Source organism: Pezoporus wallicus, unplaced genomic scaffold, assembly GCF_028554395.1.
Source record: "Pezoporus wallicus isolate ANWC-B61680 ecotype Strahan unplaced genomic scaffold, APGP_CSIRO_Pwel_v1 contig_227, whole genome shotgun sequence".
In the NCBI taxonomy this organism is placed as follows: Eukaryota; Metazoa; Chordata; class Aves; order Psittaciformes; family Psittacidae; genus Pezoporus; species Pezoporus wallicus.
The window spans coordinates 6,344,363-6,370,331 of NW_026635704.1; the positions used below are offsets into that span (position 1 = coordinate 6,344,363).

Consider the following 25,969-nt stretch of genomic DNA (forward strand, 5'->3'; position numbering starts at 1 on the left):
GTAAGGCATTCAGATATTGTGAGGGTGATGTGATCAGCTAGAGAGATTTCCTAGATCAAAGGGAGGCTTTTGGGATTTCTACATGCTGTGAGAAGTCCTGGGGTGGACTCATCTTTGTGATGCTTAAAAAGGCAGACCAAATAAAACCAAAACTGTACAGCTGTTTCTCCTAGACTCTATCTAAAATTTGTCCATGTTTGTACACTTCAGCCCTGGACTACTATGCAGTTTATCAAATTAGTTAAGAAAAATTAATAGACTATTGTATTCAAACTCTAATGGCGACATTAATCTAATGGTATTCACTTTTGCCTGTCTCTGGAAATGGTGCATGTTCTTGCTGCTGGCTTTCGAGGTCTCGGATCTTTTGCTGCTGGAAATATGTGCATTGCTGTTTTTCTGGAGTACTCAGGTAACTGGCTTTTCATTTACTTTGTTTTCGGGAGAATGGTATTTCTGCCCATTTTGATTTTTCTTTTTTTCCCTTCTTTGTTTATTTTTTGTATCTACCTGTTAGAGGCATATTAATCACAGAAGCATTAATTGTGCTAGTCTAAATATAGGACACTGACTGTTTTGATCCCTGGTATATACATTGCCATTTGACAGTTCAGATATTCATCTAAATAATTTTAGATATTTCTTGCTGATGCTCAGTCACAATTATTTCCTCTAAAAACTTTCCTTGCAGTTTCAGATATAATGTATGGCACCATGGCTGGTAAAGATTTTTATTGTTAAACTTAACTGTAAGATAGCCAGTGACTGTAACTGCTTTTTGAAGATCATTATGACAGTACCCAGTTTAGCAAAAGACATCAAGTAGTTCAAGCAGTTTACTGATAATATTAATCTTCCCTCATAAAGAGCTAGGTTTGATTATTAATGTTGAGGTGTGTGAGGAAATTTAAAAAAAAACGGCTCAGAGCTAATTCATTCTCAGAGTTGAGGAGAAAACTTTTTATGAAATGTGAAATCTCCCCAATTTTCTCTTCATATCTTTATTTTGTTACAAAATATTTTCATTTATACTTAGGTGATTACTTCCAAATGATTCTTCCGGAAGAGTGTAAAATATTACCTGTAAAATTTTAGCTGTATATTCTTGTTAATGAAACATGGAACATTATCAAGTAAAAATGGCTTTTTCCTTAAAACACGTTTACTAAGCTTCTGAATATATGTGACCAAATAACTGTTTTCAGCCCCTTTGGAATAAAGGGATTATGTCGGATATAAAACCATAGAATTACAAGTAGCAACAGATGATTTAAAGTGACATCAGTTAACTTGATTTTTTTAACCATCTAAAAATGTTAGTTAACTGTTAAAATGTTAAAATTCCTAAAAAAAAGTATCCTCAGAGTAAGTCAAGACATTAAAAAATATCTTTGAAGATACACACTAGTAAGTCTCCTGATTTTTACAGGAACTAGTAATTCCTCACTCAAACAGTAAGAAATTAAGCAATACACAAGGTGGGAAGTGTAGAATTACTTGTAAAAATATATACAGGTGCTTTTGTGAGTGGTTTTATATTTTCTGTTTCATACAAGTTGCTGGTACATGTTTAAATGAACAAGGCCAGGTACTGTATTTTAATGATATAACCTCATTTTTACCACTGTGCTTCATTCTTAATGTTTGGTTTTTGTTTGTTTTTGTTTTTAATAACAGGGCATAACTGATGTTGTTTTTCACTGAAGTTGTATGAGTATTATAATTAGCGCACTGTTTGTTTAGGTGGTTGTACTTCATTAATTGCACATTTTCTGAGGTGACAGTTCATTACAGAATTCTTCCCTGTGCAATTATTTCAGTGATTTCTGTGCATTTGAACTTGTGACCAAATCTGGAATTCAAATATTAATTAAATGAAAAAAAAAGAAGCCCAAGATGCTCTTTGATAACATTTTTCTCCTCTGTCTGAAAACATTAATTGCTGGGAGCTTTTAATTTGAGCAAGAAAACTAAAATCCTTGAAATGAAATGTGCTTGTTTAGAGTAATTTATTAGACTACATACAGGGAGCAGTTAAAGAAAGATGTTGCAGATGCCCACCTAAAATTTTACAGGTTTCTTACAGACGTTCAGATCACTAAATCATAGTTACTGTTTTGCAAATTTTTTTACAAGCTGCTCCACCCCCTTGAAACCCAGTCCTTTGGAAACATACATATCATTTGTATATAATAGGAATATATCACATAGATATTATTTGAGGGAGAAAAATGGATTGACATCTTTGTTGCTTGAAGGCTGGATCTCCACTGAACACATTAATCAAGTATGTAGGTGCCATGTAACATCATAAAAAATACCTCTACAGGTTTTCCTACAGTCTTTCAAATTATTTTTCAGTCCTGATTTTCTAAAGTTATACAGTCTCCTTCACCTTTCTCTTAAGAATGCTGAATATTGCTGACTGTAATCTCTTCTGTATTTTATGTGGGATACTTGTACTAGAAATTGTTCTAATTCACTTTGTAGGTATGTGTTAATGCTCAAACTTCAGGTGAATGAGAATGATGATAGAGGGAAGAAAGTTAGGATAAAGATTTTTGAAGTCATATTTTTAGAGGGAGCACCATTTCTGAGCAGCCAGAGGTGTAATGCTTGTTTATTCAGTTGCTTTTGAGAGAAGTGAAATTTAATTTCTGAGCTAAGAGAGGAGAAGGAAACAAATGGCAACAAAGAAGCTGAAATTGCTAATAAGGGAAATATACAGAAATCAGATACTAGAAATTGCATTCCCAAGGAGAAATCATTTAGTATTAAAAAAAAAAAACCCCACAAAAAAAAACACAAAACAAACCTGTCACAAGATGATTAGTTTGACTATGATGATGATGCCATTCTTGAGTTCTTGCTGAAGTACCTGGGCAGAATTATTTAAGCAGGTCAGTGCTTTTCTGTATGTGTACTTTAAGACAAAGGTCTTATTAGGAGACTTACTATATTCCAGATTTAGTTGGAGAATTCTCTGTGTGCAAAAACCTGGACTATAAAAAGAATGAAATAGGCTCTGTGGGTTATGAACACGTGATTGGAAAATGTATTGCACATTGCAAAAATTTACATGCAAATATTAATTAAATTTTTTTTTTTAATCCACTTTCTCTGATTTGCACTGTTAATCAGTATTTTTCACAGTAACTCTTGCAGGTTAGGCTTATACGGGACAGTTAGTTTATCTAAATTTTGTCCCATCTGGCTGTTGTGCTTCCTGCTTCTGTTATAGAAGTTCAGGGTCCACAGGAATTCTGAGCATGGGTTTTACAAATAAAAGCAAATTAAATGTGAAATATAAAATTTGGTGGAAAAAAAAAAAGTTTTGTCTTCTCCTGCTGCTTGCCCTCCACTTTTTTATTTTGTTCATAATTCATAAATTTATTTACCTTTTGTCCGAATGTCATCTTTCATATGCTGGAACATTCATGCTCCCTCTTAAATCAAAGTGCTTCTGCTCAGTACAGCTGGGTTAACGGGCCTGTGAAATCGGAGTAGAAATTCGTCAGCATTTGAACCTTTGAAAACTAAAATACTGTGACAAAGTTCGGTATCTCTGGAGCCTACTAACAGGGCTGTTAGCTTGTGGTGAAAGCAGCGCACCCCGAAATGTCAGTCAGCGGGAGTGGGGGATTGCTGCGAGTTAATTAGGAGCAATTAGCTGGTCTCCCTGCTGACCAGACAGCTATTACCTTTCTCTTCTTTGCCCTTCCCCTGATGCCGCTGCGGGACAACGAGTTGTGGCAGCGATGATTGCCTGAGAGTGTCCGTGTCGGTGCGGGCGGTGGAGGCACGGGGCCGCGCTGAGCCCCGGCCCCCTCCCCGCCCCGCCGCAGTGTGGAGGGAGGGACCGCGGCCCGCAGCCGCCTCCCGCGCCGCGCCACGCCGGGCGCTGTCCGGGGTGCTGATCCTTGCGAGCTGTGCGCTGTCCGAGGTGCTGAGCCGTGCCGGACCGAGTGCTGTCCGAGCTCCAGAGCCGCGCCGCGCCGCGCCCCGGCGGCACCATGGTGTTCGCTCCAGGTAAGGGCAGCCGCTTCATGTGCCCGGGCAGGGGAGCCCCGTGGGAAGGCCCCGTCCTTGCCGGAGAGCTCCTCCGAGGCTGTGGGGAGGGAGTGACGGCTGAACGCCAGCTGCCACAGAGCAGGGACAGGTGGTTTCAAAGAAGGTGACTTAAGGTTAGGATGTGTGGAGCCAGAGGTTAATAGGGTCACCCCTGTGGTTCCCATCAGGGACAGGAGCCTTCTGTACAAGTGTGCAGGGGACTGTGCACAAAAAGGTCAGAAAGTCACTGCATGGCCTTGCATGGAGAGTGAGTACCCCCCCAGTGCCTGCCAATGAGACAATCTCTGAAACTCGTGGAAATACTTTACAAATTTCCATTCCTCCTTCCCCTCCACTGCCTCAAGTGTTTGAATGGAAGAGAAGAGAAAGTTTCTTCAGTATAGCTTTTAGTGAAAAAAAATTGACTTCAGCAGGAGCTCATGTCTAATGCGAGACCTCACTCTAGGAGGTTGTAGAATCTCTGCTGTGTAGTATGTATGTGCTACACCACAGAAGAAAGCTGAAGAGAATCTGTATTTGGCTTGGTACATTCTGCTTGCAATAGGCAGTTTGTTGTTCAGAAAGCTATGAGAGACCCAGTAGCTCCAGGATATAAATGTAATTCATGTATAATAGCTTCTGTAGCGAAATGACTTGAAATTAACTTTGCTAAAGATGTATAATTGTCAGTAAAAATAGCGGGTCAATAAAAAGGCAACCTAAAAGCTGCAACTTGACAATGAGTAACTATTAATGCCTTTGTTTTGCCAAGCTAATGGAAGTTTTGTCTTCCTTTGAAATTCTATATCCAATCTGTAGAGGGATAAGGATCCGAAATCTTTATACCTTCATTAAAGGAAAAAAAAATGATCTTGAAGCTGACTTTGCTAACTTGACACAGATGAAATCTGTCAGATATTAATATCCTTTTTCAACAATCAGAAATTCATTTTGTCTCTTTAACAGCCCAGTTGCTGTCTAATTTGATACTTCCTTGTACATCATGTTCTGAAACTGGGACCAAGTTGTTTATCTTAATAGAACCAGGAGCTGGTTTTTTGTCCTACACCTTTCAGTATCAGTGGCTCTTTCTGAATTCCTTCTATCTGGCAGAGTGTCACCATCAACTGTATTAATTTTTCAAAAGCACTATGGGACTGGAATATTGCAGGAAGAGATTACCCCTAAAATAATGAAAACATGCTTATTTTTCGGCAAAGGCTGACAATGAACAAATCACAAATCTCATTAATAACTGCATGAATTGTTCTTTTCACAACTCTAATCCAGAAAGAAAAAAAAAAAAAGTTGTGAAAATCTGTTTTGTATAGTCATCATTCTTTAGTCTGCTTTTACTCAAAGAAAAGTCCATGGTTTCCTTGCAAATGTTGCCATAATATACATCGGGTAACTAAGTAGGAATTTATAAAAGAGATGATAAAACGATCAGAGGGGCTTGACAGTCTCTTGTATTCAGACAGAGCAAGCCTGAGTAGATTTCATTTTTTTAATTGCTTTTCTTCACTGTAAATTAGCCCTGCCCTGGCGTTATTGCTTTACCAGATATTAAACAACACAGGCGTTTTGTACATCATTATAGCATCTTCATAGTACTTAAGGCTGTATGGTATCAGAATGCAGTATGTTTACTGAGAAACTAAGTTTAGTGTCTTGAATCAACTTTTTGGTTTTATTCTGCTGTGATGAATAACCTTATTTTCTGTACATTTATGTTTCAGGAGGGTCAGAGAGGGGAAGAAGAAAATTTGTCTAACTATAAATGGTTTGGGTCAGAATGCTAAACATCCTTCCCGGATGGGGGTGGGAAAAAAAGAAAACAAACCAATAACAATCAAAAAGAAACTGTCTTCCAGAAAAGTAATGGAGCTTGTTTATAAAGATAAGATTTTGCAAATGAATAAGATGATGCTCTCTTCCCGAAGGTAGTAGATACATTATTGCAGAGCACTGAATTAACACCTTGTGTTTATAAACTTTTAAATGGGAAAAGCTTATCGAGTTTAATATACTTTCTCAAAGGCAAAGCCAACTGACCATTGACTGAATAGATACTTTCAAGTTAAACTTCAACTCTTTTGCCTAAAACTTACAGCTACTACGTAAAACAAAAAAAAAAACACAAAACCCAAGCAAACAACACCAAAAAAAAACCCCAAGAAACAATAACACCCCCCCCACATACACACAAGACAACAAAAAAACCCCACAAACAAACAACAAAACAGTACCCACTCCAAAGCCCTACAAACACACAAACAACCAACTCCCAAACAAGCCTGGATATTACTGAGCTAGATACATCAAAATTGTTGCAAAAAGACCAGTATTTTGTCTTCAAAACTGGACTTTCTGGCTCATTCTAGGCAGTATATTGCTATTTACAGGTATGCAAAAAATTATTATTTGTATGTGATTTTTATTCATACCCAGATTTAAATAACCTTGAGTCTGTTCCAGAGAAAGGAACTGCAAAAAGTACATTTTTTCCTTACTCGGTTTAATTTGACTGGGCCTTCATTGCACTTTGTTGGGTTGATTGACTAATGCCAGGTTGGTGTACAGGAAATGCAGTTCAAACTCTATGAGTTGTCCGGGAGTTCATTTTAGCAGGAGCATTCCCACATGATGTGCTGCCCTTGCACTGGAGGATGATCCATGTAGTAGAAAACTGGACAAGGTATACATTGCAAAGTTTAGCTTCCTTTTCCTGGATTGAACTGGTTTAGGGAGGCTGAGAAGTAGACAAGAAAAGTGTTACTGATTGTTGGATGTAAGGATGAAGGTATGTGTGCCACTGTAGTAGAGAAACATGAAATTTCAAGGTTATAGATCAGGTCAAAAAGCAAAGTGAAGCTGTAATTGTTGAATTGGCAGATTTTCTTAGAAAAATTCAAAAGAGAGTCTATTGCAGAATTTAAAAAACCCAAACAAAACAAACAAAAACCAACAAGCAACCCCACCAAAACCAAAAACAAACACCCCCCCCAAAAAAACACACCCCCCCCAAAAAAAAACCCACACCAAAACCCCAGTTCCAAATTAGCTTATAAAAGACTGATGACTATAAAAATTCACGTAAGAAATATCTATCCTTGTAAGGTAAGGAAGAATAAGCGAAACATTTATTTGTTCTAAAGCATTAGCAAAAACTATAGGATGCACCAAATTTTCTTTTATTACTACGTCATTAATTTACAAAGGAGTGATCACTTCCACTATCAGGATTAATCAGATTTAACAGTAACTTTAAATGTTGTTAAACAATATCTTAATGCTTCTTTGCAAATTGCTTTCAGTTAACTTCTCCCCAGAATGACCTTGGGCATATTCCATGCTTATCTTCACCCCTAAAACTTTCTTTCCTCCAGTGGAAAGGTAAAATAAAATTTAAAATAATACTGTTTATTTTTGAGTTGTCTGAACAAATGGGAAACATAGGAATTTTTCATGCTTGAAGGGTTGTTTTTGTTTCCTGATGCTATTTTCCATGAGTCACTTAAACACTTCTGTCTTGGACCTTTGCCCTTATGTGTATGTACTGATACAGCACACAGATGGCCTGCATTTTTAAAACTAGCTTGAGAACAAACTTAGAAACCTATTAAAGATATCTGAACTACCTAATGTTTTTTCCAGCAACTTTTGCTAGAGTATAATTTCAGTGATCATTTTAGTATATTTTTAGAATTTTACTCCATAATGTAAGACCATAAAAAAAAAACTAAAACAAATTAGAGTTTCATCATTGTATTGTTTTCACCCAGTTAGTAGTATACAAAGTTGTGCTTGATTGACTAGGGATCTTTATTTTTGGCTAAATAAAATCTTTTTGCAAGGAATCGGTTTTGATCTGAATACATCAAGGCAGTTTGTTTCAGTGTCTGAACACTCCCATCCTTTATGCTTTATCTACTTTGAGTTGTGCAATTTCATCTTTCAGATGAGTTTTGTTATTTTTCAGTGTCAATTGAGGAATTCTTCTGACATTTTCTCCGTAACTAGGAACTTGAAGGCTTTACTCATGACCCTGCAATCCCAAAAGAAGAAGGAGGAGGTAGAACTCATTTTTGTATCAATGTTTCTATGTAAAAAGATTTGTGAATACACTTAAAGTTTAAAGATAGACATTAGAGAAGTCAGAATATTCACTGCTCAGCACCTTTTTCTTACAACAGCAACACAAATAGCTTTTCAACCAGCTTTTTAGCAGCACAGCTGTTCTTAACATTTTTAATCTAGGAGCAGCGTAGCAGACTTGTGTAATGATACTGCAGATCAGAAGTGCATCCTGTACCAAGCATTTTGGGAATCTCATTAAGCTGCAATTGAAGACGTAGCAGCTGCACACTGAAACAGATGTGCTTACTTGTCTGAATAGTCCTGGTCTTCTGTAGTGGAAAAGCTGGGAAAACAGCAACTTGTTGTGCTGCAGGATGCAAAGACAAAAAAATTCTTGATAGCCTTTTGCTTTTTTTGGTTTTAGAGTTACCCCTGGAGAACTGTTCACAACGCACAGATTGAGACACTATGCAGGGACCTGATAATGAATAGAAAAATGGCTTGTCCCCATTACTGCTGTGCTACATTCTGCTAATGCTCTAATTCTGCGGTACCAAAAAAGCACCCTAATATAAGATGTAAGAGTATATATATGTGGGATTCTTTCCTAGCTTAGTGTTGACGAAGTCCATGTGATGGACCTAATTTGGAGTCTATAGGTGAGACTACTTTGCAGACTTCATGCAGTCTGATACAATAGTTGCTTTTGTCCAGAATTTGTGATGGTTGGTGGCAAGTATGGAGGCCAGTTTCCATCCAAAATTATCTGTACTCATTTGCAGCTAACAGCTTGCAAGAATACTTCAAAGTGTTTGCCACCTGGTAAGAAGAAATTGTATAGGAGGGAATTTCTTGTTCTGTTTTGCTGAGGAAAAATTGTTTCTTGTGATGACCTCTCCCCGGTGATCTTTTCCTTGCTGTGAAACTCCACCAGCAGATCTCATTAGTGAGGCGGAAAAAAGTTATTTCATAGGTATTCAGAAATGGTATGAAATTAGCAAGCTCAAAAAGTAGTCAACAGTCCTAGATGCAATCTTTCTTTAAAGTCTGAATCAACATAGTGTTAAAAACTAGCACAGAATTTACTTTTTTGAATTATTTTTAACAGATCTGAAGGCTTAAACAAGTGAGGCTGGCACCTCTCACTTCCGTATCACTGGGTTGAATCCTATTCAGCTTAGCAGTGAAAAGAATTCTGTCTTCACAGTGGCTATGTGGCCTATATTGAAGGAGTTCTTCATAGTTGAAGGATGGTGGTAATATGCAACACAGTCATTATTAACATCCTTACTGGCACTGTGTATGGGGTCCATGTATTGAGCAGGAAAATCAAACACTGAATATACAAAAAGAATGACTTACACTGGCTCCTAAAGTTTTTCCTTCCAAATGATTATTCTTAGATGAATTGCTCCATTGTACTTGTTATAGATATAAATAATATGATTCCAAGCTTATAAGTTTTATCATGATATTAAAAACTAAATGCACTTACTGTAAAATGCAGTGAAAGGCAGATTTATTCTTATACCTTCAGTCTCATCAACTACAGATTTTATGAAACCATTGTATTGAGTTTATAAATATTAAGTTAAACAAAAATTCTTCGCAAGCAATGGATTGGTTATTTCTGTATAGTCTTTCTGAAATATCTGAGTAGTGGTTACCCATTTGTGTGTGTTCATTCCATAATAGCTTGCAAGCTCCTACAAAACAAGATTTAATATTTCTTAAGGGATTGCAACTGGAGCAGAATCTATACTGATGTTAGCAGAAATGAAAAGCTGACCTGAATAACCATAAAAAGCTCCGGGTTCCTTTAGAATGCCTTGCCAGGAAAGTCAAGACAGGTGATCTCTGTGCTGCTGTCATCTGACCCTGCAGTCATGTTATCAGAAGATGCTGTCTTCCTTCTTCAAGAGAGTCTGAAATTTTCTGCCTGAAGAAGTAAATTGAACCCTATTCTATTCAGGTATTTCTCTAACTGTAAGGCAAATATAACCTCCTGTGGATTACTTAGATTTACTTCACTTTGTAGTATGCATATCTCATATAATGACACTGTTTTCTTACTTCGGTCAGTGAATCCAGCCAGTTTGTCAGCACGGAGGGGATGCGCATCCGTTACTGCTTCTGTTAAGTACTCGCAGATTAACATTACATTTTGTCTTGAAGTTAAGTACTCGCAGATTAACATTACATTTTGTCTTGAAGTAAGGGGGATTGGTTTGGGGTTTTGGGTTTGGTTTTCGTTTGTTTTTTTTTTTTCCCAAGAGATAAAGAAGGGCTGTGTTTCAGCTGAGGTCTAACTAGGCAATTTCTGAAATTAGACTCTGAATAACCTGGTATACATTGAAACACATCTAAAATGTAACAGGATTTGCTGGTTCTTGACAGGTTCCAATAACATCTTCTTTTTTCTTTTTTTTTTTTTAAACTTTTTACCAAATAACCCAGGTTTAAATACTGCAAATTTAATTAACCTGTACATAGCTCTTCATTTACACTATAAAGTGGTGAGTACGAAAAGTCTTCTAACACCTACCAAAGCTAGGTAGAGAATGTATCTGTAGATTCCAATAAGTTTTTAATATAAAAAACTTTGGAAGCTTCATTTTGGCTGGCATATTTCAAATAGCATGAAATAACTCACTGCAGTCTTCAAAAATTTATAGTAAACAAACCAAAGAGACTTACAGAAAGAGCAAAACTTGGGGAGAAAAAAAACAACAAAACAACAAGCCAAACTTCACTTCAGATATAGCTAATGTCTGGATAAAAATGATACAATGCTACTCTGGAGATATTTCATCCTTTGAGACAATTTATCTGCATTTCTGCTCTGCTTCTTTGCCCTTCTGTTCCTCCTGGGTTAGTGTTCAGAGCAGGGTTGTTCCAATTTCATTCTTATTGTTTGTTTTGAAGACCAAAGTAGTCTGTGCTTGCCCACTTCCCGATACTGTTCCTTTTCCATGCTGATTGCATGGCAGGAGTTAAGGATGGAGGCAACTGAGTATTGCCATCCTGTACTTGACAGCTATGTGTCAGGACTTAACAAGGCTCCATTTTAGAGCTTGAGAAATAGTGCTGGACAGAATCAACTCTAATGAACTTAAGAATACATTTCTTATTTAATTTTCTAAGATTAAATTTACAATTTCAGAGTAGGACCTTTTCATGAGGTCTCTGAACTGGCATCATTAAAGACATGGAGACAAATAGGGTCTCTAATCCTGAGAATAGCTTAATAACACTCATGCATAAAGTTGGGTTTATGCACATGTGTTGGAAAGCCTTCAGCCCTGGATGACTGCCATGTTCATTCATTCTGGGTGTAATTAACATGACTCATCAACATTTCCTGATTATGGATGCTGTGCAGCCTCATATTTTATATCTCTTCAAATTAGGCTTCTAGTGCTAAAATCCGAGTAACCAACCTATAAGGCAAATCAAAGAAGGAGATTGATTTTATTTTTTTTTTTATTTTTTTTTAACAATTTCAATTCACAGGTTACAAAATATTTGCCAGAAGACACTCACTTGGAACTTCCATGCTGTGGTTGACAAGCTGGAGGGATACATCACTGCCTAATGCCAATGGGAAGTTAAAAGAGAGGAACTTTGTTTCTTGTAGTAGAATATCAATGTTGATACAAAGAATGTTGCTGTTAATTACTACAACATATACATGTACATGATGTCATTGCGAACTTGCCGGGTTCTTTGAAGTTTTTTGAAAGATCTACGATTTCTAAACACAATTGAGGCAATATCCTGCATCTATTTTTCAATAAATATAGCTCCTATACATCTGCAGTGGACCTTGTGATGATGAAGTCTTATCGTCACAGTCTTGCTTACTTATACTTCCATTCAATTTTAAAATTTCATTAATACTGACATTTGGATTATAAAAATTACAGCAGTAATTTTCAGTATAATTAAAATAGATTTACCAGACAGCAGTATTTTTGTTGGACTATTATTAATTTTTATTAATAATAATTCTAATGTTGCAAATCTGCAGAAAATAGTATAATGGTTAACTATCACAATCCAAAGCAATATATTAATAAAACAAATAGTAAATTTTCTAGTTAAAGGATATACCTGCTGAATTTCATGTAAAAGTGAAGAAAAAATATTTGCTTCATGGCTCTTTCAGCTTCAGAAATTTTGCATAAAATGGAATTGTAGCTAACAGGGGAATACATTTTGTGTAATTATGAGTTCTGAATTGCTCAGAAGTTTGCTTAGAGGAATGTGATTTTTATTGTTAGCTTTATGTATGCTTAAGCTCAAAGCTTTTTGCCCAAACAAAAACTTCATTTTTTCCAGAATGACTTTGGTGGCATTCATTTACTGAAATTAAACTGCATTTGTTATTCCTGTGAAACAGAACATAAACTTTCGATCTCTGAGGCGTGGCCCTTGGGATTCACGGAACCTGTTGTCATAAACTGAGCTGTTCTCTTCAAATGCAATGTTTGTGTTGTGCCTCAAGGCAGGATGAGACCTAACCTGCAGGAAGACATGATGAGCTGTGTAAATGTCACATGCTTGGAAAAGAGGTGACTTGAAAGGCATTATTTTTCTCCTGGGAAAGCAGTAAGGTCATACAGTTGAAGAAGCAAAAGGAATAACTGAGGAACAAGAGAAGTTTCCTGAGATAGGGTTTACATTCATGGTCATGTGAGCTCACAAATGACTTATCTTTTCTCAAAAAGTAAGAGATAAATTATTTCTAGTCCATGTTTTCCAAGAGTTCAAAATTCCTTCCTACCACAGCTCATTCACCATTTAGCCCCTGCTCTCTTACCATGTCAGAATGTTGCTCCTGTTTCCTTCTAAATCACTGATTCTGCACTCACTGAAAGGTGTCTCATCCCCTCACAGTTCATTGCCACCAACAGTGGATCTGGGATGGACTTGCATCTTTGCAAGAGCAAAATCATGCCTGTGGTAGTTTAGCTTCATTATAGTATTCCCAAATATCTGATGAAAAGATATGGTAGAAAACTTAACTGCTGATTCATACAAATTACCTGTTATTAAGTGTTACTTAGCAAGAGTGTTTATGAAACATTAATTTTAACTTGTAGCAAGCTGAAAGGGAAAAGGCACAGGGTATATCAACAGGAAGTGCAGGAGACTACTTTGATTGCAATCTGAAAAGGAAGAGGAAGTGACTCAGGATGCTTTGAAGAAAGTAAGGTGTGTTAAAAGCTCCATGTGCAAAGAGTGTGAAGTTTTTCAAGATTTAAGCTGTGCTAAATGCTATTTCTCTGTAGCTAGCATTTTCCTTGTATACTTTTCTATGCATATTCTGTAGTGCAGAGAATGTAGTCTCCTACACAAGATGTTCTTGGACTTAAACTAATATTAGTTCTAGTAATTGAGATGAATATTTGGAATATACTTTAAATACTTTTATTTTCCAAACTGCTAGCAAATTTTTCTTCATGTGGAACATCTTCAAGTGAACCAGAGGAATTTCACTGATACATGGCACTAGTTTTAGATAAAAGTGAAATATGTGACTGATTCCTGCAGTAAGTCCAAAATTTTGAGGGTTTTGTTTTGTTTTTTTTTAATCTCTCAAACTAATCTTTAGATTGTGCAACCAGGCTGGAGTTTACAAAATAGTCTTCATCTGCTATGTTAGTTGGCGTAAAACTCCCCAAATGAAAGACAGGTTACTAAAAACATGCTAAAGGGACTTTGTCATGTCTTAAGGTAAAATTGCTAACTTGAGTTTAGTATCACTTAACCTGCATTTTTCAGTTCTCTGTTTGCAGAATTAGGGTGCTGGGCTCCTGTATAAGTCAGGTGAGCATTTAAAAATAGAGAATAAGTAGAAAAGATTTTCTGTCATTGAGAGAAAAAGAGTAGTCATTAGACAAGGATAACTAGTAGACAGAATGCTGTTTCTGTATCCTGCAAGTTTTTCCCAGCAATTACTTCAAATGACTTTGTTTAAGGAAATCTTAGTAAAGCTAGTTATTCTTCAAATCTCAAAAAAACATAGGTAAAAATTAGCTGTATCTTATCACCTTAGTAACTCTTATTCTGATTAGCTAAACACCAAATACTTAGACAACAGAGCAATGTCTCAGTTTTACCTAATGGAAAATAGGCAGTTCTTAAAATATCTGATTAATTTTACAGGCGCTCAGATTTCTGCCTTTGTTTATATCCACAGCAGTCTGTATTTCAGCAAGGTGGTGCAGTTTGATAGATATGTTCCAGCTCATGATCCCTTTGGGATCCTTACATGAGTCATCTCAGTTTTCCTTAGTTCCTCTTGTGCCAAGAGCAGTGCCAGCATATCAGTAAATAAATGACCTTCTCAGCACTTAGCACAAAGCTATTTTCTGTTCTTGAAAGGAATAATTGAAAGAAGAGGAAGTAGTGGGAATGGTCTTCCAGACATGTTTACTCCTTCAGGAAGTGGAAAAGTTGGAGTTTATAACAGCTTCACCAGCTATAACACAGAAGGGACCTCTGGATGTCATCTTGTCCAGCTCCTGCTCAGGCAGAGCCAATCTCGAATCATTTGTTCAGGCATGTCCAGATGGGCCAGCTGTGATGGACACCACACACCTGGGGGAGCCGGACATTCATGTCTGACTGCTCAACATGTCTGGATCCTGGCTGGCAGTCTAGCTCTTACACATAATGGTCCTAATGCAGGCTTAGACCTCCATACAATGTCAGATATCTTCCTCAAAAAAGGCTATTTTTTTTCACTGTTGCTTTCTAATCTGTATGCTCAGCATAAACTGCCAATGGTCTCATTGGTCACATCACCCCAGGCCAACATCTCTGACTCTCTCCATGTCCAAAGCCAATTAGCTGTTGTAACCTGCGTTACTATCTGCCTAAATGTGTTACACAGGTGTAAAATTCTTAAGTTTGTTTGAGCTGCCTTATTTCCCTTCTGTGCATACCTAAACCATCAGGGCAGTAATAGCCCAGATATTTTGGGGGTTTTGTTCTTGATATGTTTTCCCAGTAAAAAAAAAGAAAAGAGTCATCTAATGAGTTCAAGCTAGGCGCACGTAATGTAGGTCTCACTTATCTGAGTGATGCTTTCAGGCAGGCTATGCTCCATGATAAATGACTGAAAACTTGGGTAGAAATTCACTGGAAAACTAAAACTACCGTTTTTTCAACTGGGCATTGCTGTGGATGACCTTCCTAATGTAAAAATATTTAAAGTTCAGATTTTGTAGATTGTCAAGAACCAAGCATCCCTAAGGAGAGAAAACTAATTTTAAACAGCACTGTGCTTAATGAAAGTATGTTTTTAATAATAAGTTTTGAGGGGTTTATGGCTATAAGGGTTGGAAAATTTTTCACATTTCATATAATCTCATAGTCCATTCCAGCATACTCATTTGTATTTACAATTTCCTCTTTATCCATGCTTTTGTTAATATATTATCTTCTGAATATCAGCTGAATTGGCTGGTCTTTTTCAGCCCTGCAAGAAGACTAATTCATTGTGTAATACCAAGTGAGTTTATATTTGAGTAATAAAGAAATATGTGTACTTTCCTGTTAAGCAACATTGAAATTTTTCCAAAAAACACTGTTTCAAGTGCTGAGGGGTGGAACAAACTGAATCAGGGAATCTGACTGTGCCAAGAATTCAAGTGATTCCATTTGGTCAGCTTTTCCAACTTAAAATGTGTTTTCTAAGTTTTCATGGGTTTATCCTCTTAATTGTGGGCAAACTTTGTCATCTCAGTACAGCTGCATTTTTTTAAATTATTCAATTTCAGTAGCATTAAATCACACTTGTATTTTACCCTTAGCATGTATAATATGAACATGATAGAAATAAGTATATTTTTGAAGCCCTTTCAAAGAAGCAGGAGAGATAATGAATAATTTCTTTCTCATAGAGTAAGCTTTCATCATTTTGCTGATAGTTTTATTGGCCCAAACAATCCTGGAATCACAGAACCGTAGAATGGTTTGGGTCAGAAGGTCGATATCCTTCTTATGTTGGGGGCCGAGAGCTGAGCACAGTACTGCGCGTGATAACGAGAGCAGAGGAGGAAAAATCACCTTCCTTGACCTTGTCTTTACTCTGGCAAAACAAGGAAGTGTCACATAAGAAGTATGTATTTGTCAGATTGCTACAGGCAGTTTCGTGGATGTGTGTGTGTGTTCCTGCTTTACCTACAGCAATCTCAGCCTTTTTAAATGCTTTTGCAAATGTTTTTAGGGACCTAAGAATTAACAAGCTGGCACTTAACACAGTTTTATACCTCAAGGTCAATTGAAATTTGATGGGTGAGTGCTTTTAGTCTGAACTAAAAGTAAATAGAAATGTTAATGAAACAGATTTTTCTCTGTATGGTGGTGAAAAAGTTCATGTCAGGATTGCAAAATGAAGTCCAATTCCTCATCCAGAAGCACAGCTCAAGTCAAAAAAGGATATGATTCACAGCTGGATGACAAAACCTCCCTGCCCTGTCTTACTGCAAAATGCAGCTGTTCTTGTTTCAGCAGTGGAGCCACAGCTGTCCCCAGAGCTGGGAAGCAGGCATGGGTACCTGAGCTCTATGTTTCAAAGCATCCTTCATTCAGTCCTATAGCACTGAGCATATGGAGGCACTATCTGCCCTACTTCATCTACCCTACTTCATCATCTTCTGTGTTTGCAGGTTTCCTACATAATGAACTGTTTCCAAGCACTCCATGGTTGGTTTTGGTTTTGGTTTTGGTTTGTGGTTTTGGGTTGTGTTTGTTTTTTTTTTGGGGGTGGGGAGGGGGGTGTGTGTGTTTTTTTTGTTTGGTGGTGGTTTTGGTTTGTTGTTTTTTTCTTTTCTTTCTTTATCCTTCAGATTTTCAGAGAGTAGTCACAAATGCTTAGTTCCCTTTCTTTTTCATTTGGCTGTGGCAGGTGAGAAGCCAGGGACAGAGCAAGATGAAGTTAAGCTGCAGAACGCCAGCAAGCAGATTGTGCAAACTGCTATCCTCCGAGCAGTGCAGCAAGTTTCCCACGAGAGCCAGCAGAAGGAGAAGAGAACAAACAGCAGTACAAGCCTCCAGCTAGAAAGAGGAAAATTAACCAAGAAGCATGAAAAGAAGTAAAGGAGAAGATTGGTTTTTTCAGTCCTCCAGTCTGCATATTTTCAGCCTTCTCTTTAGTATCAGCTGTACTGCTAGTGCAATGTTACTGTCGTAAAGTAAACCAAAGTATAATCACACCTAGACATAGGGTAAAGCTGCAGTAGTCCTCAGCTGAGAAATATTAAGTGCATTAGATGACTAAATCTATATTTATGCAGTGCCTCTTAACAGAAACAATAACCATAGCTATAAAAGTAGTTCCAAGCACAAGCTTTTATGATATGGACTTATTCTGAAAAGCTTGTTGTCAGTGCACTTTCATGTAATTTCTGCGTGCAATGTTTATGTCAGTTCAGCTGGATGGACTCTTCTTTGAGTTACTGGGTTCACTGAAGCTGTCTTCACTGAAGAAATAGCAGAATGCTTTCAGGCTGCTTTGAAGCACGAGTTTGTACTTTGCTTTGATTAAACATGAACTATGCTCGAATGGCAGTATAAAGTAGATTTGGTAAGTTCCGTGAACCAATTTTTTTCTTCATCTTGGGATGGGGGGAAAAGCAATCCAGTAAGACTGTGGTGACTGTGATTTATGACTGTGATTATAGATCTATGGTCTATGTCTTTTTTTAAAGAAGTTAAAAGAAGTACTGAAGTTTTAGCCTACTCATTTGAAATACTTTTTACTTCTGCATAAAAGTCACTTGTGCCTCAACTATTCCTTTCAATTTTCTTGATACTAAGAGAAGAGAAACTGATGTGCTAATATGGAATTCGCCAACTTTTCCTTCAGTTTTGAACTTTGATGGGGCTTGATTTACAGAAAGTTAAGACTGGAGTGGCTTAAAAATAGGGTTTGGATTTATTACTGTCTTAAAGGATGGAAATACACTGTGTCTGAATTCTGTCATGGTAGATATTTCTCACCTGCTGGGCATAAAGTGACTTCAGATATCTACAGTTGTTACATAGATTCACTTTAAATAGCACTGTGTTAAGCTGGTAATACAGAACTTATCCTCTAACTGCTCTATATTGCTGAAGAAATCCATGATTTTTCTGAAGATAGAAATTAAATACATGTAGCTTTAACTTTTATGCTCCCTTACTGTAATGATGATTGCACTATTAACATCTGAAATAAGTAACAGTATATTTAATTCTGGAATAGCTTGTATCTCTGCTTCAACTGAATTATTGTAGTTATACACCTAGAAATACAGAGAAGCAGATACACAGGATCTGCAAAGGAGACAAACTTTTGTAATTGCTTTTCTACTCAGTTAGATGATTCTCAAAGAAACTGATTTAAGTAATTGGTTATAACTTGCTGTGTCCTACTGCTTGTGTTAAACAATTTCAGGATTCTTTCTCATGGCTGGAGGCTTAGTCATGAATAGCCACATTCTGTAATATTAAGTCTTTGAAAACTGCTTGGTTCCTTTTTCTTTTTTTTTTTTTTTTTATTTGTAATTTAACAGCATTGACTATAACAGAAGATGATTTGGCTCAATCTTCTTGTGCTTAAAAGTGCAAAGAAGAATTCAACATGATTAAAGTTTGTCTGAATCCTCTGATAATGGAAACTGACTGAGATTGCAAGTACACAGTTGGTTCACTTCTATAGACACTGGGTGAATCTTCCCAGCCAAGCAGACTTTGAAAGGTGGAAGTAATTGTGTCGGGAGGCATGTGCATGTTTGTCATAATGGTTGTCATAATGGTATGTTTTTTTACCATTAGCCTTTTTGTTAATTTGCCTTAGGCTGAGAGGTAGCTCTTTTGTAAGCACTCTTTGCATCTTTGCTTTCTAAGAGCCTAAGAAAACTGATCATGAGTAAAGGTTAAATTCTGAGGCAAATGAGCAGGCAAGCCTAGTGGATGCAGTGCAGTCCTGTTGGAAACACTTCATAGTGCGTAATGATGTTTGCCATGGATGCACCTACAGTGCTGTAGGAAGGAGAGCTATAGAACAGGAAAATCCTCATTTCTTGAGTTATTTTCTTTTTGTTAATGCCTTTTGTCCCCCTAAATTTGAAATATGTTTCTTTTTATATATATATATGTATATGTACTTGGTAGTTATTTTAATAATCTGTGTGTAGGCTGGAAATTTTTTGCGTGTCCTATTTTTGTAAGTGTTAAAAAAAGAGGAATTTTAAAACACAGTGAATCCAGGCTTTTGCTGGATCCACTGCTTCATATGAACCTATTCCACTCTCCTCCCACTATGCTCTTCTACAATACCACTTCACTATCCCTGCCCTTTTGGGCACGCTATTGCTCAACCATTAAATGATACCCATCATTTTCAGTGTTGTCAGACATCTAATATCTTGGAAAGATAAAATGGTAGGAAGTCTAAGGAAAAACAAATGCTGTAGCTTAAATAGCATAGTTTTCCCTAAGAGCCAAATAATGTGTCCAGCTATAGTATATATTTCTAAATTAAGGCATGCATTTAGTATTTCTTATTGACAAAGGTGTTCTGCACACCACTTGCATCCAGGATATGTAGCTGAGATCTGTACTGCACACGAGAGAGTTGCACAGAAGAAAACTTTACCTTTGACTTGTTGTATTCTTACTACATGGTGAAAGCAGGTATTTTTGGTATCTTCACTGACAGATTATATTTTCAGGACAAAACAGAGGTGAGAGAAATTACTACAGATGTGATACAGATCTGATTACAAATAAAAAATCTCAGCTCTTAATATCTTACATGTCTCTGGTTTCTCTTGTCAAAAGAAGGGAAGCAATTTTCAGATTCACTAGACAATCTATGTGTTCGTGACAACAATGACAAACATACAATGATAAAACAATGTGTTCATGAGGTTTGTAGTAATCAATGCACTATTCATCTCAATAATTCGCCTCTGAAAAGTAGAATACAATCAAAATGGTATCTATGTATGTTTAAAACAAATTCACCACCTTTTAGCACTTATCAGTGGTAAGTAGAATGATGCGCAAACATGTGAAAGTACATGTATCACATGAAGAAGAATTGGGTGCCTGGAGTTATCCTGCACTGAGCTTGCTGAGTCTTCATTCAGGTTGATTATCACAATTTTATTATGATACATGTGCTATTCTTTGTAAGCAGCAATACCTAAATGGAAATAATGGAAATTCACCTGCAGGATGTTGTAAAAGATTAGTAAAGGCCACTGGTCATAAAGTTTTTGGTTCTGTGTGGTTACATTGAAAATCCCTGCTCTAAAATAAGAAAAAAAAAAAACAACCTTGTGCCTTAGAAACAGCTATCTTAATTTTATGTCATAAAAGTAAAAACATAGAAATAGTAATATTAAAGTTAAGAGAGTTAAGAGTTGGAAATCCTTGAATATTCAATAGCAAACAAGGCACCTAAGAATCTTACAGTCTCTACTCATGTTGGTTTTGATGTTATCTTTTCTTTTTTTGGTGACTTGTTGAGTCTCTCAGTTTGTAGTATGTCTACAATGGTAAGTGTATAAAAATAGCTGTGCAACTTTCTTAATATGACTACCATGAAATATGTTGCAGTTGTTCTTTAAATGTGTACTAATGTCAAATACATGGGGTAATATGTCATTACTGAAGGCTTTTCTAAAGAAGTTTAATCTAAATTAGGGGAAAAGATAAGAGGATGTAGCATATATTCTTGAAAGGATGTGGGGTTCATGCTTGCTTATACACTCAGGTCTCAGAAAAAATGAAATTAAGGAAAACATGAGTATTGGCATCGCCTAATTTCTCTCAATGGGTTACTGCAAAACAGGGATCAACTGTTAAATTAGTTTCTGGGGGTGAGGGGGAAAACCCAAGCTGTTGGTAATGTCTTCTGTATTTGATACTCAGTAAAGAGTGAGCAGCAGTGCTGATGGAGCCTGCTTTCTAATCGATGGGTTTCCTTGTTGTCTTTTGGTGCCTCATGATAAACTCTGGCAGAACCTTTTTCCCTATTTTGGGTTTTCCAGAGCAAAGGGGTTCTCTGAGGTCTGATATATTTTTAATTTGTGCTGTACCCTGCCTTTCAAAGGGAGCACAAATGAAGTCTCTTTCCTCTACTTCCAGAGCTTTACTCACAAAACCTGGTGGACAAACATGGGCTTTTGTTTTTAGAGACCAACGTATCTTCCCCAGATTTAGTCAACATGAGCAACAATTTCTTTAATCTTTAAGACTGAATGGATGAGCACACATACTGGCTGTGTTTGAGTGATCTGGGGAACACCAAGAAATAGATACATACTTTAAATGCATTTGCTTCTAAGCTGTTCTTGTCTGCCAGGCAGATTTTCTTTGTTTAATTAACATAAGCAGCTTTTCTTTTTTTAATAACTTTTCCTCCAGTGACTTGCTACTTGGATTTTGTTATATGAGCTTGCTACTTTTAACACTAAACCAATAATAGTTCATGTTTAGTTTGGGTTTCATTAGAACCCCTGTGGAATTACACACTGTGGTGTGGTTTTTGTCTTTTCTTTCATTAAGGTGAGTAGCAACAATAAATAATACCCTAAAGAGAAAGAAGTGTGGGATTTTGTTGTTGTGGTGGTGTTTTGTGTTGTTTTTTTTTCCCTCAGTTGCCTATAGCAGGAGGCCACACAGTGCAGGTCATCACGAGTCATTCACATGTGGTAGTATCTGTGTGTAGAACTTGTGCAGAAAGAAAATTAACTCTTATGCAAGCTGGAAACTGAACCCACCTAGAATGATTCTAAAATATCAGAAAAAGACACTCCTGGGGGAAAATGAGTGCTACTGTATTGTTCTGAAGACTTAAATGCTACATGCAGGACTTTAAATTGTGTCCTTTGGCAGGGTGACCCACTTGCTCCTGCCCTGAGAAATGAATATCTGCTATTCCATGTGCATATGCATCCCAGAAGCCCCTGTCTCCAGCTGCTATAGTAGATGCATTTGCCATATATTTGCTTAGTAAACATGCCTCCTACTATTGCTTTTTCCCTTCATTTCTTTCATATGAAACAGCTCATTCTGAAAATCCTTAGCCACAGTATGAGCTATGAAAGCCATCTGCTTCCAGAACAGGGAGAATGAATATAATAAATCTTCTTTGCTTCATTGGTGGGATATTAACCTTTTCTCACAGCTCAGTATTTCCAAGGGGGACAACTGTGTTAGTCAGTGCTTCCTTGCCTTTCCTTGCTGAGGGATTACTGATAAAGCAGTGATATTTGCTTCCAAGGCAAAAACTGCTCCTGGGACACAGTTTGCCCTGGCTTGTGACAGTTTACTAGGTTCTGCTGACTTCAGATTTCCGGTAGACTACATACCTGCTTTGAGTTTTTACTTGCTATAGTAGAAAAGCAGACTTTCAAATCTGAATATCTGGAGTGGTGCTTTACCAGCTGAAGAAGTTCATAAGCATGCAGTTCAGCAACCTTAAGTAAAACGTTGTTGGATCATGTAATTCCTCTGATCATATTTCCCAGAATTACAGATACTTTTATGCAGCCACTTTGTTTTACTGAGCACTAGACTTCCTAAATACATAGGCAGGAACAGGGGGTCATCTTGTCCTCTTTTGTTTAGATCCCTGAAACCTGCAGGGAGCAAGAGAAGCTGCACTGTGCAGGAAAATGACCCTCAGTGCTGAGCTACTTTTGTGGCTCTTCCCTCGACCTCATGTTTTTTTATTTTTGGACATTCACTTCCAGGCAGTAGTCAAATTGAGAGATCCAGAGAACAGAGATGTCTGAGATACCGGAGGTGCAAGGACCCTGTGTGTCCTTCCATCACCCTCAAATTTAAAATCAGCCCCATGCCATGCTTCCCTCTGGTAAGTGGGTGAAAGAACATGAGACTACAGATTTCCTCAGCAGTTGAGACACTGGGATGCCAGCAAGGAGGCATCAGGAGGCATCCTGTATTCGGGGGGTACGCAAACTGTTCCTTCTGTTTGTTAAAGCTGGCTTCAAGGTTCAGTGCCTGAGTCAAGTGGCAATTGCTCATCGCTGAACTCAGAGGAGCTGGATGGATGAGAAAGAAGCATGTCACAAGCCAGGCTCTGGCAAGTAAAACTTTGCAGAAGGCAGTGGGCTTCTACCTGACCAGGAATATTCGTCTACCAGGTGGAATCAAGTCCCTCCTTCTGTGGGGCTGTGTTGGTGCCTTGTTCGGTTTAGTTTAATTAAAGAAAAAAGAAAAAGAAAAGCCCTTGAGTGCTCTGTGTTCACTGCCGGGCAGGGAAGCAAACACCAAACAAATTTCTACCAAACAGATTTGGCATTCAAGACCACTATTCAGGGTACCTGGCCTCAGAAAAAAAAAAAAACATTTTTTTTCAAGGCCACATTGGTACATATACTTCTATAACTTGACTTGTGCCTTCAGCCTTTTCTCCTTTGCCTTATAATGTAGGGGAACACTGAAACCTGCAAGATAAAGTTAACCTGCACTGTTTGTGGGTTGGGTAGCCGTGTGCCTGCTTTTTTTTACTCCAATTAGCCTGTACTGTTGCCTCTCAAGGTCACCTTTTTCCTTGTTCTGAAAAAAAAATGCTTGATAAAAAAAAATACTGGATCATTCCTGTAGCCCCTGTTTTAAGGGGGCTATTTGTGTTCCAGTACTTCCGAGGCAACATGTTTTTCCTTGATTTAGGCAAAAATCCCTGTCATTATTGCATCTTCTGTTCATTAAACAGTTTTCCCTGTACCTTCATTGTGTAGAAGTAGGATTGTAGAAACTGCCACCACGTTATGATTCTGAAGCTGCTAGAACTGCTGTATATCATACATGCTAAATCCCTGCTTCCTTGAAAAATCCCTTACTCTTAGAAATCAGATTATACAACTCCATCTAGCTGACAGGCTAGAAGGCTTTTTTGTTTTGGTTTGGTTTTTTTTGTTTTTGTTTTTGTTTTTTTCATTTTAAATATCTACATTTTAGTCTATTGGCTTGGAACATTAACCATTCTACTAGGGAGCACAGTGAGAGACTAAGAATTAGGAGCCTAGCTGTTGTGAAGTGACTGCATGCAAAGCTGATGACATATACCTCCAGGATCTGTGCGACCTGCGATTTGGAGGTACAATAACAAACAGCCCTTCACAGATTATGATGTCCAGATAATAGCAGCTTTCACTGTGCAGATGGTGATGCTGTCAGGAAATGTCAGCCTTTGGTCTCTAAACGTCTGTCATATTTCATTAGGGCACACAGATGACTATGTTCCCTCCACTGCTGAGGCTTGATAGCAGATAACAAATGAGTTCTGCTGGTAATTGCTGTGTTACTTATTATTTTGTAATCTGTTCCTATCACCCAAACACACATACCTATGAAAGCAAAAAATGCTTCCACACAGGAATTTTCACGCTGTTGGTGACAACAAATGTGCCATCACACAGCGAGGAGCCAAACGCTCTGCAGAAGGGCAGAGAAACCAAATTTTCTTTCAGCGTGCCTCTCTAGAGGAACAGTGCATCAGCCTAAGGATTCAGTGTATGTTTTCAGATACCTATGGGAGACAGACAACTCCTCTTTGTTTAGCAACTGTCACTTTGGTTATCAGACTGTACTGTGTCTCTGCTGTCATTTTGCCTCTACCTTGGACTGAAACTCCAATAGCACAGATGCAAGAAGAACAACAGGGAGTGTAAAAGGACATGATCGAGCCATGATTTTGTCCTGGCAGTTAAAGAGCATAGCTAAAACTCCTGCTCCCTCCCCGATCTTTCTGGCATGCAGTACTGGAGTAACAGCTGAAGTGATGTGGTCTGGGGACCCTAGCTTCTTCTGTTACATGACCTTCCTGTTCAAAGTATAGGAGGACCCAGTGGAACACTGTTGTGGTTTAACCCCAGCCTGTCAATTCAGCCATGCAGCCCCTGCTCACTCCTCCCCCCCCCCTTCCTCCACTCTCAGAGGGATGGGGAGGAGAATCGAAAGAATGTAACTCCCACGGGTTGAGATAAGAACAGTCCAGTAACTAAGGTATAACACAAATCACTACTGCTACCACCAGTAATAATAATGATAAGGGAAGATAATACAACACCTCACCACCAGCTGGCCGATACCCATCCTCACCCAGCAGTGATCTAGCCCTTCCAGGTAACTGCCCCCACTTCTACATCCTGGGCATGACATGCTGTGGTATGGAACGCCTCTTTGGTCAGTTTGGGTCAGGTGTCCTGTCTCTGCTTCCTCCCAGCTTCCCCTCCTCCCTGGCACAGCATGAGGCTCACAAAGTCCTTGGTCAGAGTGAACATGGCTTAGCAACAGCTAAAAACATCGTGTTAACAGCGCTGTTCCCAGGCTGAAAGTCAAAAACGCAACACTGCGCCAGCTACTAAGAAGGAGAAAAATGACTGCTACTGCTGAACCTAGGAGAAACAACAATGTAGAAAGGTCAGATTTGGGTACTGAAGACCCTTGAAAATATCAGTCCCAACTCTGAGATGATGCTTGATTTACAGAGCTGATCTGAGAAAGCAAATTTCCTATAGATTTTTCCTATAAATTTTTATCCCTTATAACATAAAATAACTTATGGTATGTTTTTGCAGGAAACATTCTTTGGAGTGAAATAAAGCAGCTGTTCCTGGGGGAAATAAATTACATACCAACAGAAACTTGCCCAGCCTAGAACAGACCCTCACTGCTCAGTCTTTCTTTCCTGCCTTATTTGTGCTTTATGCATTAAAAAAAAAAAAAAAAAAAAAAAGATCAACAAAAGAAGCCCAAAATGACAGTAATTTTGAGGTGAACACTCTGTGATAGATGAAACCTA

At 37.8% G+C, this 25,969-nt stretch overlaps 1 protein-coding gene across 3 annotated transcripts; it reads left to right on the plus strand.

Annotated features, from left to right (window-relative positions):
- The first annotated feature begins 1,015 nt into the window (after window positions 1-1,015).
- Window positions 1,016-18,924, plus strand: AKAIN1 (A-kinase anchor inhibitor 1). 3 transcript variants are annotated; one of them, XM_057397545.1, is made up of 2 exons: window positions 1,016-1,133; window positions 17,051-18,924. In XM_057397545.1, the coding sequence occupies exons 1-2, from the start codon at window positions 1,112-1,114 to the stop codon at window positions 17,239-17,241; spliced, it is 213 nt and encodes a 70-aa protein (XP_057253528.1). In that variant the 5' UTR covers window positions 1,016-1,111; the 3' UTR covers window positions 17,242-18,924. The 3 variants fall into 3 exon arrangements, with proteins under 3 accessions (XP_057253528.1, XP_057253529.1, XP_057253527.1); XM_057397546.1 differs by lacking the exon at window positions 1,016-1,133 and adding an exon at window positions 3,779-4,029; XM_057397544.1 differs by lacking the exon at window positions 1,016-1,133 and adding an exon at window positions 4,403-4,668.
- Window positions 18,925-25,969: the final 7,045 nt, after the last annotated feature.

What these genes read in the sequence shown, in the direction of transcription:
- AKAIN1 (XM_057397544.1), top strand. Translation starts at nt 4,638, where the DNA reads ATGAGAGACCCAGTAGCTCCAGGATATAAAT. An exon ending in AGTAGCTCCAGGATATAAAT is followed by an intron (nt 4,669 to 17,050) that starts GTAATTCATGTA and finishes TGGCTGTGGCAG; the next exon opens with GTGAGAAGCCAGGGACAGAG.